At 36.6% G+C, this 15,972-nt stretch overlaps 1 protein-coding gene across 1 annotated transcript in view; it reads left to right on the top strand.

The window, feature by feature from the left end:
* The window catches only part of HDX (highly divergent homeobox), a 236,935-nt gene extending 231,315 nt beyond the window's left edge, over positions 1-5,620 (top strand). The window contains exons 9-10 of the mRNA XM_032330919.1: positions 570-692; positions 4,773-5,620. Of these exons, the coding sequence (XP_032186810.1) occupies positions 570-692; positions 4,773-4,898 (249 nt within the window). The 3' untranslated portion in view covers positions 4,899-5,620. The remainder of the gene's footprint in view (positions 1-569; positions 693-4,772) is intronic.
* Positions 5,621-15,972: the final 10,352 nt, after the last annotated feature.

Genomic DNA, 15,972 nt, shown 5'->3' with positions numbered 1-15,972 from the left:
TTAAAAAGTAAATTTTTCTTCTGTGCTTTATATTCCTTATGCCAAAATATTATCTTCTTCTCTGTTTTTTGTAGTGTTCAACGATTCAGTAGTTGTGTTTAACACTCAGTGCTCATCACAACATGTGCCCTCCATAATACCCATCACTGGGCTAGCCCATCCACCCAGCCCTCTCCCTTCTGTAACCTTCAGTTTGTTTCCCAGAGTCCAGAGTCTCTCACGGTTTGTCTCCCTCTCTGATTCCTTCCTATTCAGTTCTCCCTCCCTTTCCTTGTGGTCCTCCACTCTATTCCTTATGTCCTACATATGAGTGAAACAGTATAGTAATTGTCTTTCTCTGCTTGACTTACTTCACTCAGCATAATCCCCTCCAGTTCCATCCATCTGGATGCAAATGGTGGGTATTCATCCTTTCTGATGGCTGAGTAATACTCCATTGTCTATATGGACCACATCTTCTTTACTGTCCTCCTAATTTGATTGCTTTTTTAGAATTTTTTTGTGCATCAAACATGTATAGTCCTAGGTTTGCATAGGATAATTGTATTGTTTGATCTTCTCTCCTTCAGAATGAAGAAGTCAGATTCATTGAAAATGAGCTAGAGATTCAAAAGCAAAAATACTTTAAACTTCAGACATTTGTTAGAAGCTTGATACTAGCTATGAAAGCTGATGATAAGGAACAACAACAGGTAGGTGCCAGAAGAGAATAGTAAGCTGTAATGTATCCTGTTGAAAAATGACATGGCACATTTGAGTTCTTAATATTTTTTTCATTTTTATACTTCTTTCCTGCCTGCCTCAAGAAAGGATTTGTTACTTTATAACTTTTTTAGCACAGTATTTTTAAGAGTAGATATTCAGATATTTGTGTGCTGCCTTAATAGAAAATCAAAATAATTGATTAATACTTTGTTAATTTCAGGCTAGAGTTAAAAAGGAAAAAATAATTTTAAAAATGAATTTTAAAGAAATTCTCCATGTTTGTAGAGTCTGGGCTACCCTAACTGGAGAAACACACATTTTGAAATCTTTCATGAATAAAATATTCTGGTGCAGAGTTCAGGGCCAAATCCAACTTGATGTGTGTTTTTATAAATAAAATTTTATTGGAACTCCAAAAAAAAAAAAGGTGAGGCATTTGCCTCTCTTCTGTATTTCAGTTACCTTCCAGACCTCAATAGATTTCACAAATGTTTAAATACCTTCTATTTCAAAATATGCTGCTTATCACTAAGAAATATGAAATTACTTTGTAAAATTCTTTGTGATCACAGTGCATCATTTACTTTTCCCAATTTAACTAGAATGCTTGGTTCCTTTACCCCAAAGATGTCTTTTATTTGTCACTATGGAATTATATTTACAAATTCCTCCCAAATTACACATGTTGTCTCATTTTTTATGTGAAATGTATATAAAAATATATTAAGCTTACTTTAAAATTATAGAATTTTTCTAATGTTACACTCAATACTAAATGATACCAAATTTGCCTGAGTGGTATACTATTCTTGAGACATTCAGTGAATAGTAGGTCACACAAGTAACCATTAATTTGGAAGTAGTCTTGTAGGTTTTTATTCAGGAAAGAAATCTCATGCATACTGTACAAAAATTCATCCCTTATATCCAAGCAAGACTGCTTATTTGTAGCTCATCCCAGATATCTCCAGGGAAAAAGAAGAGTATTAGCATCCCACAATTCTTTTTTAAAAGAAAATAATTTACTCATGAGACTCAAACCAGCATGTACAGTATGTGCCCAGTTTTATAAGTTTACTTTCCCTGTGCTTCGCACACACAGACATTCCAAGACAGTAGTCTTCAGTTAGCTTTGCCAGCTTTATTTAAGCATGTTGCTGTATTACATGAGTTATTCATTTTCCATATTCGATGGCATATTGAAAGTGTGTTTGTTTTTTAGGAATGTAAACTATGGATTTTGAATGAATAAGGTGGCAGATTTAAACATGGTCCCAAGGGTACTGTAAATTTTCAATAACTGTAAAAAAATTAGGTTCACCTTCAGAAATAACTTGGAGTGTGGGCCTGGTCCTAAAAGTTAGAGCATGGTTTTGAATTCAGAGTTACATTGGCAGATAACTAGCAACATCTATCTATGGGTCTTGATATCTAGGAACAGCACACAGACTGCATTTTGTTTCTACTTCTAATGACTTGGTTCTTTCCCCAAGACCACTAACAAATAAGAAAAATAACTATTGTATATTTTACTTTTCTCCTCTTATACTTTTCCTCTGATAGAATACTGATGAACTAAGATATGGCAAAACATTGGCCATAAAAAAGAGAAAATTATACAAAAATTGCACTGAAATTCATAGCCTATATACCCATCATCCAAAGAGAAAATACTAATTTTTATAGTTGAGATCAGGTATAACACATGTCTAAGTATAGAAGACACCAATAGTAGTTTACAAAAGTTATTAAGGTGATCTTTTAAGTTACTGATCTTCACATTATGAAATACTTAGAAGTTTTATTTATAGAAGAAAGCAATTTTTATTCTATTTAATAATGGAAAACCATTTTGTCATTGGTTTCTTATTTTAAAAACTCTTAATTTCTTTCAATTAATTTTGCTTTGGGTAAACTGAGATGAGTGGTTCACAGCGTATTTTTCTCCAATAAAGCAGTCCAGGCTTTAAAAAAATATATGACACTGTCTGATTGAAATTTAGATTACCCAAAGGGTTTCTTTTAATTAATAGCCATTTTTAAATAAAAATAATTTTGCCACCACTGTATTATCATTAGTGTCTTTCTTCTCCTGATAATTCACTGTGTGATCCCAGCCACATCAACTGCTTTTCTTGAACTTAAATTTCCCCACTTTGTAAGGAGGATAAGAATGATTAATCTTATGGAACTTGGCATTGATACCCCAGGGCTTTGCATAAGTATTATAAAGACAGATGATATATTTGGGAATAGCTTTAATCTTTTGGGAATAATGGCACCAGATGAGTCTGTAAAGATAGATTGATGAAGAATCTATAGTTAAAAAAAAAGTTATGTGTTTACTTAATATATATGTAAAAGGCATCTCTAGCAATTGTCATAATCCATAGATTTGTTCAGTGTGTCAATGTTGCAATCCAGTAAGATATTAAAAGAATTTTGAAGTGGACCTCATGCATTAACAGTGCCCCACACTGCTTATATATAGTCAGTCAGCTACATAAAATTAAGTTAGAAAAAAAAATAATAATCCTCTTTTGACTTGAGGGTATCCCCATGAGAATTTAGCATGTCATCAAGTATTTTCATTTACCTGACTTTCTAATACTCTAAGCACATGTTCAATGAATGTGAGTGGAGGACTTTGCCTTTTTTCATATGGCTTCTTCACAGTTACAAAGTGAACTAAATCCAGTGATGTATTTCTCTTAAACTATGATCAACTAATGTCAGCAAAGGCTTTGTTTCTCCTTGACTGGGTTAGTGATAAACAACTATTCTAGAAGAAAATGTCTGTGTGTTCTATTACTGCAACCTAGCACCTTAGAAAGCATGTAGAACCAGTAGATGACTGCTTTGTGAATTCTCCAAATTTCAGCAAGAGGTTCATGTGCTATTTAAGAGTATAAAACAAATAACTTTCCCGTCATATAGGAGTTAGTCTTTCCTTATGCAGATTAACAAAAAGGAGAAAGTTTCTAATCTTGTCTCTCTGCTATAAGACAAATGTATAAATGACATTTATTTTAATAAAGAGAATAAAATACTGTCTTATTTAAACAGTGGATTTCATAAATTCTCCAGTATGCCCTTTCTGTTCCTTAATTCAGTAATGACAAGCTTGCATTTGTCCATGTTCCTTTGGTCCTTATTTACCACTGCACCAAAAGTCCACACTACAAGTAATTCTGTCTTAAAGTACCCGGATATGATACATTATTAATATTGGAAGCATCAAATCAGTCATTTAGTTCACAGTATTTTTTATGGTCAAATGGGCATCAGGACTGTCAGCCATATAAAAATGTATTAAACATTTATTTCCTTTGTATGGATACATGTTATACAATTCCAGATGAAACGATTTTTCTATGGCAAAGCTTAGTCCATGACTCTTGGCTTATCGTATTTACTCCAACAAAGAAATGAGCAGCCCCCTAGAAATATAATTTCACAGCTAGATTTACTGTCCAACTGTGCCCTGGTGGGTGCTTGACCATTGATAGATATGGGCATAGCCTTAGAAAAGAAAAAAAGTTACTTGGAATTTTCAAGTTGTTAATGTTTAGTCTAAAGTGGAATAACTGAGATTTTCCCTAATAAGTTCTTTCTCCTAGTGAAGTACATACTAGTCTTGTGATACGTGTTTTTCTATAAAGGACAGTATAAGTGGGCAGGAGTATTTTAATAAGGAATATAATTGTAAAACCCTTTAGCAGTGATCAGTGAAGACTTAAAAACTAGTATGAAAATCACTTTTCTCAAATACTTCAAAGCACTTTGTCCAGAATAGTTGCGCATTTCCCTCATAGTTTGCCTTTTACCCAGGGTTTCACTCTACATAATCCACACTCTCAAGATCTAGTATTTTATTACTTCCTTAATAGTATATGAAGAGGTTTTCTTTTATGTAAGATACTGTATAAGGTCCTGAAGAGAAATGTTTCATTCTTTAAGTCCATGAATGTAAATTGACAAGAGAGAACATTTATTAATGTAAAATTGAAAAAATAAAAAAAACCTGTCCACATACTAATTCTAAAAAATTGATTTTTCTGGCTCAGGCACTGCTATCAGATTTACCTCCTGAATTAGAAGAGATGGATTTCAATCATGCCTCACCAGAGCCTGATGATACCTCATTCAGTGTGTCTTCTTTATCAGAGAAAAATGCCTCAGACAGCTTGTGATTTGACAGGGGGTACATGATACATACAGACTTTTGACTGCCTAACAGTTGTGCATTTCCAGATAACTGCATTCTCTTGCCTCAAAATTCCTCAGTTGGAAAAACATATTGTTGGAACTGACACACTCTGTGAAGAATGGACAAGATATAATGGCTACAATGTAAAAATGTATGTGAAATTTAAAAGCATCATTTGAGAAATTTTTCCAAACTGATAAAACTCTGGGGAACATTTGTATTTAATTTTTGACAGTTTATCTGAAATGTGTAATGTCTAATTTCTGAGAGATTTTTGTTTGGTTTTTAGAAGAATCTTAGTTTTAGTAATAGTTTTGACCCAAAACATAAAAATAAAGTTATTTCAGCATTACTTATCAAGTTACTAAAGCTTGGTTAGCTTTGTTTTATAGCCATTACATCTTTATTCTCTCTCCTTTTCCTATCAGCTACATACACCTTTACTCAGGAAAGTGGACTGAAATTTGAAAACAAAACCTTAAAAATGAGTTTACCTGAATGAGTCCTAGGATATATTTTCGATTTCCTATGAGAATTTGACTTCAGCTGATGAATGAAAATTTAAGGATCACTGGTTTATAATTGTAAATTATTGGTATTCTTCCATTTTCTAACCCAAATATTTGGGTGGTAGGGGGAAATCACTATGGAAAAGTAATTAACCAACATGAAATCAAATAAATTATTAAGTGTATAGAAACAAAATGTTGTAAAAGATTAGTCTTAATGGGGATTCTTCATTGTTGCAAATGACAAATATTGGTAAGATTCACATTCTACTAGTAAATCTGTATAACTAAGTTAGATGGAATTTTGCACAAATATTACACTTTTATCACTATCTTCATAATACTTTTTCAATTCTTACATTTTATGAAACAGGAAGTCAAGGTAGAGTCTTCTTTTTTAATCTAGCCACTGAGTTTTGTCACAAATTTTGCCCCATTCTCATCTGAGGCCTGTACAGAGCCATCCACCAAGGATAATATCCAAAAAGAGTTATACACTACTGTGGTTGTAAATCACAGTCCTCTGAATTTCCTGGACACTTTTCTGTGAGTGCACTCCTAAAATGGGCATGCCACCCAGTTGTTCTATTAGTAGGTACCAGATGGCCATACACTGTAGACAATTCTTTGCACACTGTTCCTTCTGGGGTACCAGCTGGTATTACCAAGACCCAAAGAAGGGAAAATGCCAGTTTCTTAGTTTCTCCCTGAGCACACAGCATCATGTTTTTGTGAGTTGGCTGTGTGGAGTTGTGTTGCATTGTTAAATTACTATCTATTCCTAAAAGATTAATCAAGTATCTAGATGGCTTTCATTTTTTTAAGAGAGGGAAAGAGAGAGGTGGGGGAAGGGCAGAGGGAGAGGGGGAGAGAGAATCTTAAGCAGGTTCTATGCCCATCCCAGAGTGCTATAAAGGTCTCAATCTTACAACCCTGAGATCATGACCTGAGCTGAAATCAGTAGTCAGATGCTTAACTGACTGAGCCACCCAGATGCTCCAACTAGATGGCTCTTTTGGCCATCAAGTTTCTATGTCACATATTTTTGTAATTTGCAAGCAAAATCAATTTTGATCTTGGAATTCAGATACCTATTTATGAATGCAAAAAGGCAGTCATGTTTATCTTTGACCTTGAAATGTCCGTTGGTAATCCTTTATTTTGTCAGCTATTGTTTATGACTATTGCCATGCTACTGCTATGGTTCTTTTGTTAACAGAAATATTTCAGTGGTTAGGTATGATCCCTTTTAGATGAAAGCCATACAGTTTTTTCAAATAATGTTTAGTACTCCTTGCTGTGAAGTAAAATTCCATTCAGAAAAAGAGTTCTGAGTAAAAGAACTTCAGGCATTAGGAATAAATTTATCAGTCAATTCCTCCATGAGATAGAGAGTCCCTACTATACACAGTAAGTGTAGAAACCATCTCATAGGATAGAATGAACAAATTCCAGGATTTCAAGTCTCTCCTAGGAGCTCCATCCTATTCACTGAGTTTATCTTTAAACTGTAATTTCTTCTGCTCCAATTTAAGCTCTTATTTGGTTCTTTTTTTTCCCCAATTTTATTTTATTTTTTCAGTGTTCCAAGATACATTGTTTATGTACCACACCCTCTTGTCACCAAGTAAGGATAGATAATTCTTTCCTACATCTTTCGGCTTTACAGATTGTATCGGTTACACCTCAGCAATTAGACACCAAATCAAAAAATATTCATCGAGGCTCTGCTATAGGGACAGTTGATTTCTACTCCTTAGCAAGGCATAAACTTCAAAACGAATTATGTCTTTTCACTTTCTCAGAGATACTAATAAAAGTTATTTAAGTAGAAATTTTAATAAACTTAAAGATTGTTAGGTGTGATTCCTAAAAAAAATTATCATCTACAATTTTGAGAGGACACATTGATGATTTCTTTGTTCCTGTTTAAAGTTCCATTAAAATAGAAACAGTACACTTAGGAATCCTTTTGTTTTGTGTTTCAGCACCATAGTTATTTATTTTATCCTCAAAATTAAAACATTTAAAAAATGAAATGTAGTTGTTCTGTACCAGGGACCAAAAGAAATAGCTGCATCCAGAAAAAAAAATCATAATTAATAGAATTAAATTAAGTACTGCAGATTTTTTAAAAGTTGCCAAAATCAAGTATTAAAAGTTTATTATGAAGAAAACATATTTTTTAACACATAATAGGTTGGAATTTTTTGAGACATCTTAAAGCAGAAAAATATCAGTTTGACTGCTTTTGTGACATCTTCATGACTAGGGGGAGAAAAACAACTAATGTTTCATTCTTTAGGGTTTTGACACATTAAAACAGACCATACTATCTGAAGCATCTCTCATAATGACAGATACCAAGGTGAAATTTTTTTTTTCCTTTTAACTACACTTTGATGTTTGCTTTCAGCTTAGGATAGCCAAGCAGTTTCTAAGTAACAAATGTTTATCTAAGAACACTTACTTTAAAATGGGTTTTAAAAAATAACCTGAAGATACCTTCCTCATTCCAGCCAAGCTAACATTAGTCACAAGAAAATGAGAACTATAGTTACCCTGGAAAATAGGAAACTTAGCATACGCAAGGAAAATATTAAAAGAACATTGTTCTTAATGAATTTTGGAACACTGAGAAAAAAAAAGAAAAGAAAATTGGACTTCTTGGAGGGCACCTGGATGGTTCAGTCTGTTAAGCAGCTACCTTTGGCTCAGGTCATGATCTCAGGGTCCTGGGATAGAGCCCAGCATCAGGCTCCCTGCTGAGCAGGAAGTCTGCTTCTGCCACTGCCCCTACCCTCTGCTCATCCTCCCTCTCTTTCTCTCTCTGTCAAATAAATAAAATCTTAAAAAAGAAAGAAAATTGTTCTTTCTATGGGAACTGGGGATGCTTTGTTGTAAGGTCATATATCAACATTAGAACTTCTATGCTTACCAATGTAATCATGATAAAAATGTTATTGTTGGAGATGAAAAAGCTACAAACCAATCACATCATGTGCTGTGTATACTACCAGAACTTCAAGAAATGTCAAAGAGGCCCCAAAGACAACAGTATCTATTTTAAGGCACTTTCATAGCCAGTCATCTTTAAATTTGTAGGAAAAACAGAAGTGATGTATTTAGAAGAATTGTAGGCTCTAAATTAGACTTTGTTGCTTTATATTTGGGGGGAGGAGGGGACATTCAGCCCATTTCCAAGGAATAGTTTCCTCATTTTAACCCGATAGTTTATGATCATTTTTAGAAGAAAATCTTAATATTTTAAGGCCTGTCCTTTCTCCACATTGTAGTGATGCTATAGCAAGAGTATTGCCTATTTAAAAAAATATATATTAGATTTTCATTGAGGTCCTAAAAAATGACAAATTCTGACATATTAGCCCTTTAAGGAGCTATCAGTGCTATAGTGTCTAAAAGATGAGTAAATGTTTATCTTTGAAGTTGGTGTTATTTTTGGAAGACAACACTAGTATACTCATCATATCGGGCTATTCTTTTGTGTAATATAGGGAGGATCCTACTAATTTGTGAGACTATGGTCAGCATACTATTGCCCCAAACAAACCATTATTAATGTCATATTTCTTAAAAGGGAAAGAGAATAAAATAATATTTTCATGAAACTATAATTATGATTGTTCCGTTAAAGTTTATACTGAGTATATATTGCTCTGCATTGAAATTTTATTTTATGTTAACTTGTTAAGTAATTCCTTTAAGTGATTCTGCATCCCATTTTACTGATACTACCTCTGAAATATATTACCACCTTAAAACTACATCATTGTAATGTGATCTTTTATAGGGTTTTTATTTAAATTTTATAGAGGCAATAAATGATTTCCAACTAATAGACATCTATTTCTTTCTTTTAATGTTTATTTTTCTAAGTCTTTGCGGTTTTTGTTTGTTTGCTTGTTTTTGAGAGAGAGAGAGAACAAGAATGGGGGGAGGAGGGACAGAGGGAGAAAGAGAGAGAGAATCTTAAGTAGGCTACACACTCAATGGGAAGCCCAATGCAGGGCTCTGTCTCACAACTCTGAGATCATGACCTGAGCTAAATAAATCAAGAGCCAGATGCCCCATAACTCTTTGTGTTTAAAGTATTATTCCTTTTTTAAAGATAATTTTTCCTCCCAAAATAAGGCTCTGATAAAAAGACCCCCCAAAATGGAGACAATAATAAGATGTTATGTCTCAGAGAAGGGAGAACATGGAATGCTCAAGTGAAAATTTGGTTGAATTCCAAGCTTCCAAGTACATCATCTTTAATTGACTTTACTTAAAAAAGAATTACTCCAACTTCAATGCACTAGAGTGGATATTCAGTGATAGATAAAAAGATTTGTCCAGGGAAGGATATTTAAATAGTAAAACCAGAAAGTAAATTGCCACCAAATAAGCAAAGAATGTTATTTTCATAACAAATTTTTTAAAGTGATAGGGTTGCATCTAAATCTGGCTCTCCTTGACACCAGTAGAGCATGCTTTTAATTTGGATAAAATATGCCCATGCATTTTTTTGTCAAAATCTTAAACCAATGAAAACTGCTCATGTTACCTAAATAATGGGAGAGGGCAGGAGGTGAGTTTAAAATAGCACATCAACAGTTTTCCTTCCCAGTTCAAGAGTGTTGCAAGGGGAAAAAAATCACATACAAACATGCACTTCAAATGACCCAAGTGTTTCTCAGTCTGCAAAAACATTGAGTTAAGGTGGTGAAATCCTTTCATTTTATAAAAATGAATGGGAATAGAATCAGGGGACAAGATGGCGAGGAAGTAGGTGGAGGCGCCTTTTCAACCTGTACCCCAAAGTGAGCTGATTACCTACCAAAGAACTCTGATCACCCATGAAATCAGCCTGAGATCAGAATTATACACGTCTGGATCTCTACAGGGGCAAAAGACGCCAGTGGGCAGGTAAAGCGGAGTGGGAACGGCGGGCTGATATCAGAAGATAAACAAAAGGGGGAGGGAGCCACCAGAGGTGACCGGTTGGAAAGTAATAGCCCCAATATGAGCGAGAGTGCCTTGCATCTGGGGACCAGCATTAACTTGGAGACTGGTTGAAAGCACTCCAAAAGAGGAAAGGATCACGGTGGGGGTGGGGGGGAATTGTGGGAATCGGGGCAGCTAGGGACAGGGGCTTAAGTATCTGGCCCCAGGACAGCTTCCCCTGTTGCTGAGCCAGAGAGAGTGCAGCAGAGAAACCAGATCTTGGTCCCTAAGCCACCAGCACGCCCGAGAATGCGTGGGGTCCGGCTCCTGTGAGGGGATGGGAGCCACGCATGACGGCAGAACGTGAGAGCCCTGCTATAGAGCCTGAGATACTCCCCTGGGAGAGGTACAAAGGCCCAGCCAGCGCCCTTTGACACGCGCCATTGTTTCAGAACCGTGCACCAAACTCTCCCCCCAGAGAGGTACTAGAAGGCCCAGCCCGGTGCTTTCAGACCTGCACCCCGTTCTCAGAGCCTGAGACCCTTGCTCCACTCACAGCCTTCCCCGAAATTGGTGTGCGCCAGCCGGGCACTCTTAGACGCAGAAAGACCAGGTGCTCCCAGCCTGGGCCTGCGGGAAAATCTCAGTGTGCAATTGCTGCTTGGAACCTCTCTGGCGGTCTGGAGCTGCCCAGACAGCCACCACTGCCATGGCTTTGGGTACAGGCAAAAGATCCTGCGTCCCCAGGGATCACGACTTGGAACCTGCTCTGCCAGCGGCCAAGGGGGAACTTATTTGGACTCTGCAGCCAGACTGAGGCTTCTCTCTGAGAGGGAGGTCAGGGGTGCAGTTTGTTTTCCTCTAAAACTACAAAAACCATCAAAAGCGGTCAAGGTGAGAGAAAAAAAAAAAAAAGTGAACAAACATAAAAACCGCCAGAGAACAAAAGCCTGAAAAAAACCAGTTTCCTCAGAGCCCAACCCCTTGAGGGGGTGGGAAGACTTAACTCAGAGAACATCATTGACTGAAAACCCACATGGCAGGCCCCTCCCCCAGAAAACAAACGGAGAAAGGAAAAAAAAAAAAAAACTACAAGAGAACAACCATTACTTCATAGGAAAACTTTTATTTTTTACTCGTTCCCACTATTCTGGTTCATTTTTTTAATATATACATAATTTTTTTAACCTATTTACCATCACAGCGAGCTGTCCAGTACATCAAATTCCATAATAAGCTTCTAACCTGAAATTTTTGATACATACACCTATGTTTTTCTTTTGCATTTCTATTTTTTGAATTCCTTTTTTAAATTTTAGTTTAGTTTAGTCTAGTTTATTCCTTTTTATTTTTATTTTCTAATATTCATATAGAGTTAAACTTCAAAGTAATCCCCTTTCCCCAATCAATACTACCCCTATAGGTAAACCAAATTTTAATCCCCCTTTATCTTAGGAAAGTTGAGTCCTTTAACAAAGATATAAAGATATATCCAGGAAGAATCAAAACAACCTTCCTCACCCACACTGAGAATTTATAACCACTCTCCCATCTTTTTCTTCCACCAGTGTTTCTCTGTTTTTGTGTTTGTCCTGATAGCATATAAATCTTACACTTGGGGTACTTTTTGACGAGGTTCTTCCTTTATTTGCATATATATATTTTTTCTCTTGTCATATACTTTTATCAGTCTTTTTGTTTGTCTGTTTTTGTCTACTTCATAAATCTTACCTTGGGGCCCATTTGGGCTGAACCTTCTCTTTCATCTTCCCTTTCTTTCCTATCTCTCTCTCTCTCTCTCTCTCTTTTTTCTTTTTCTTTTCTTTTTACTCTCACTTGGGTGGGGAATCCTGATTGCTCAGAAGTGTTCCAGGGTGCACCTTGACTGCACCACGGTTGATATATCCAGCTACATCTGTTCAGTCATCTCTCACCAAAATGACTAGGAGGAGGAATGCCCAACCTAAGAAAAATAAAGAGGATGGACCTTCTGCAACAGAGCTAATGGCTGTCAACATAGACAGTATGTCGGAAAGAGAATTCAGGCTAACAATTATCCAGGCAATAGCTAGGTTGGAGAAAGCCATGGATGACCAAAGAGAATTGATTAGGGCCAAGCTGAAAGCGACGAGAGATGATGTTCACAATTTTAGGGCAGAGCTTAAAGCTACCAGGAAGGAGGTTCACAATATTCTAAATGAGTGCCAATCTAATCTAAATTCTCTCAAAGCTAGGGTAACTGAGACAGAAGATAGAATTAGTGATCTGGAGGAAAAACAGAGAGAAGGATCAAGAGGAAGCCTGGAACAAACAGCTTAGAAACCGCGAAAACAGAATCAGGGAAATAAATGATGCCATGAAACGTTCCAACGTCAGAATTATTGGAATCCCTGAAGGGGAGGAGAAAGAAAGAAGTCTAGAAGATATAGTGAAACAAGTTCTTCATGAAAATTTTCCCAATCTCGCGAATGGAACCAGCGCTCATGTGCTAGAGGCTGAACGGTCTCCACTCAAGATTATACATCCCCAAAAAAATCACGACACCTGATAGTCAAATTGAAGAATCATATTGTAGGTATAATCTCTTGAAAGACGCTAGGACAAAGACGCTCCTTACTTACAGTGGAAAACCCATCAGAATATCGTCAGACCTGTCCACAGAGATCTGGCAAGCCAGAAAGGGCTGACAAGATATATTCAGGGCACTAAATGAGAAGAATATGCAGCCAAGAATACTTTATCAAGCAAGACTGACATTCAAAATGGATGGAGAGATAAAGAGTTCCCAAGACCGGCAAGGCTTAAAAGACTATGCAACCACCAAGCCGAAACTGCAGAATTATTAAGGGGGGTTCTATAAAAGAGGAAAAATCCTAAGAATAGCATTGAACAGAAATATAGAGACAATCTACAGAAAGAAAGACTTCAAAGGTAACACGATGTCAATAAAAATGTATCAATCAATAATCATCTCAATGTGAATGGCCTAAATGCACCCATAAAATGGCACGGGGTTGCAGATTGGATAAAATGACAGGACCCATCCATATGTTGTCTACAAGAGATCCATTTTGAACCTAAAGATACACCCAGACTGAAAGTGAAGGGAGGGGAGAAGCATCTTTCATGCCAATGGGCTTCAAAAGAAGGCTGGGGTAGCTATTCTCATATCAGATAAATTAGATTTTAAACCAAATACTGTAGTCAGAGACACAGAAGGACACTACATCATTCTTAAAGAGACTATCCACCAAGATGATCTAACAATTGTAAATATCTATGCCCCCAATATGGGAGCAGCCAATTACATAAGAAAACTGGGAACCCTTTTACACTGTTGGTGGGGATGCAAGTTGGTGCAGCCTCTTTGGAGAACGGTGTGGAGATTCCTCAATAAATTAAAAATAGAACTTCCTTATGACCCTGCAATTGCACTCCTGGGTATTTACCCCAAAGATACAGATGTCGTGAAAAGAAGGGCCATCTGTACCCCAATGTTTATAGCAGCAATGGCCACAATCGCCAAACTATGGAAAGAACCAAGATGCCCTTCAATGGATGAATGGATAAGGAAGATGTGGTCCATATACACTATGGAGTATTATGCCTCCATCAGAAAGGATGAATATCCAACTTTTGTAGCAACGTGGACGGGACTGGAAGAGATTATGCTGAGTGAAATAAGTCAAGCAGAGAGAGTCAATTATCATATGGTTTCACTTATTTATGGAGCATAATAAATATCATGGAGGACAAGGGGTGTTAGAGAGGAGAAGGAAGTTGGGGTAAATTGGAAGGGGAGGTGAATCACGAGAGACTATGGACTCTGAAAAACAATCTGAGGGGTTTGAAGTGGTGGGGGGGTGGGAGGTTGGGGTACCAGGTGGTGGGTATTATAGAGGGCACGGATTGCATGGGGCACTGGGTGTGGTGAAAAAATAATGAATACTGTTTTTCTGAAAATAAATAAATTATTTTTAAAAAAAAGAAAACTGTTAATCAAGATAAAGAGTCATATTGATATGAATACACTAATAGTAGGAAATCTTAACATGCCTCTCTCAGACAGATCATCAAAGCAGAAAATCAATAAAAAAACAAGAGCATTGAATGACACATTGGACCAGATGGACCTCATAGATATATACAGAACATTCCACCCTAAAACAACAGAATACTCATTCTTCTCAAGTGCACATGGAACCTTCTTAAGAATAGACCACATACTGGGTCACAAATTAGGACTCACCCAATATCAAAATACTGAGATTATTCCCTGCATATTCTCAGATGACAATGCTTTGAAACTGGAGCTCAATCAGGAGGCAAAGTTTGGAAGGAGCTCAAACACCTGGAAGCTAAAGACCACCTTGCTTAAGACTGCTTGGATCAACCAGGAGATCAAAGAAGACTGAAACAATTCATGGAAACCAATGAGAATGAAGACACTTAGGTCCAAAACCTATGGGATACAGCAAAGGCGGTCCTAAGGGCGAAATACATAGCCATCCAAGCCTCCTTCAAAAAAAATTGAAAAATCCAGAACACAGCAGCTGTCTCTACATCTTAAATAACTGGAGAATAAACCACAAATCAAACCAACTCCACACATAAGAAGGGAAATAATCAAGATTAGAGCTGATATCAATGAGGTAGAAACCAGAGATACGGTAGAATGGATCAATGAAACTAGAAGCTGGTTCTTTGAAAGAATCAATAAGATCAATAAACCATTGGCCACACTAAGGCAAAAGAAAAGAGAGAGAGCCCAAATTCATGAAATTATGAATGAAAAGGGAGAGATCACAACTAACACCAAGGAAGTAGAAACAATCATCAGAAGTCATTATCAACAGTTACATGCCAATAAGCTTAGCAACCTAGAAGAAATGGATGCATTCCTGGAAAACTATCAACTCCCAAAATTGAACCAGGAAGAATTTGACAACTTGAATAGACCGATATCTAGTAACGAGATTGAAGCAGTGATCAAAAACCTCCCAAAAAACAAGAGCCCAGGACCTGACGGATTCCCTGGGGAATTCTACCAAACTTTCAAAGAAATAACACCTATTCTCCTGTAGCTGTTTCAAAAAATTGAAGCAGAAGGAAAACTTCCAGACTCTTTCTATGAAGTCAGCATTACCCTGATCCCCAAACCAGGCAAAGACCCTACAAAAAGGAGAATTTCAGACCAATATCACTGATGAATATGGATGCTAAGATTCTCAACAAGATCCTAGCAAACAGGCTCCAACAGCACATTAAAAAGATTATCCACCATGACCAGGTGGGATTTATCCCTGGGCTACAAGGATGGTTCAACATTCGCAAATTAATCAATGTGATAGAACAAATTAATATGAGAAGAGAGAAGAACGCCATGGTCCTCTCAATCGATGCAGAAAAAGCATTTGACAAAATCCAGCATCCGTTCCTGATTAAAACGCTTCAAAGTATAGGGATAGAGGGAACATTCCTGAACTTCATCAGATCTATGAAAGACCCACATCAAATATCATCCTCAATGGGAAAAAGCTTGCAGCCTTCCCGTTGAGATCAGGAACAAGACAAGGATGCCCCCTCTCACCACTCTTGTTC

This window comes from Mustela erminea, chromosome X (assembly GCF_009829155.1).
Source record: "Mustela erminea isolate mMusErm1 chromosome X, mMusErm1.Pri, whole genome shotgun sequence".
Lineage (NCBI taxonomy): Eukaryota > Metazoa > Chordata > Mammalia > Carnivora > Mustelidae > Mustela > Mustela erminea.
The sequence above is the reverse complement of the archived record's forward strand: the minus strand, read 5'-3'. Positions and strand labels throughout refer to the sequence as shown.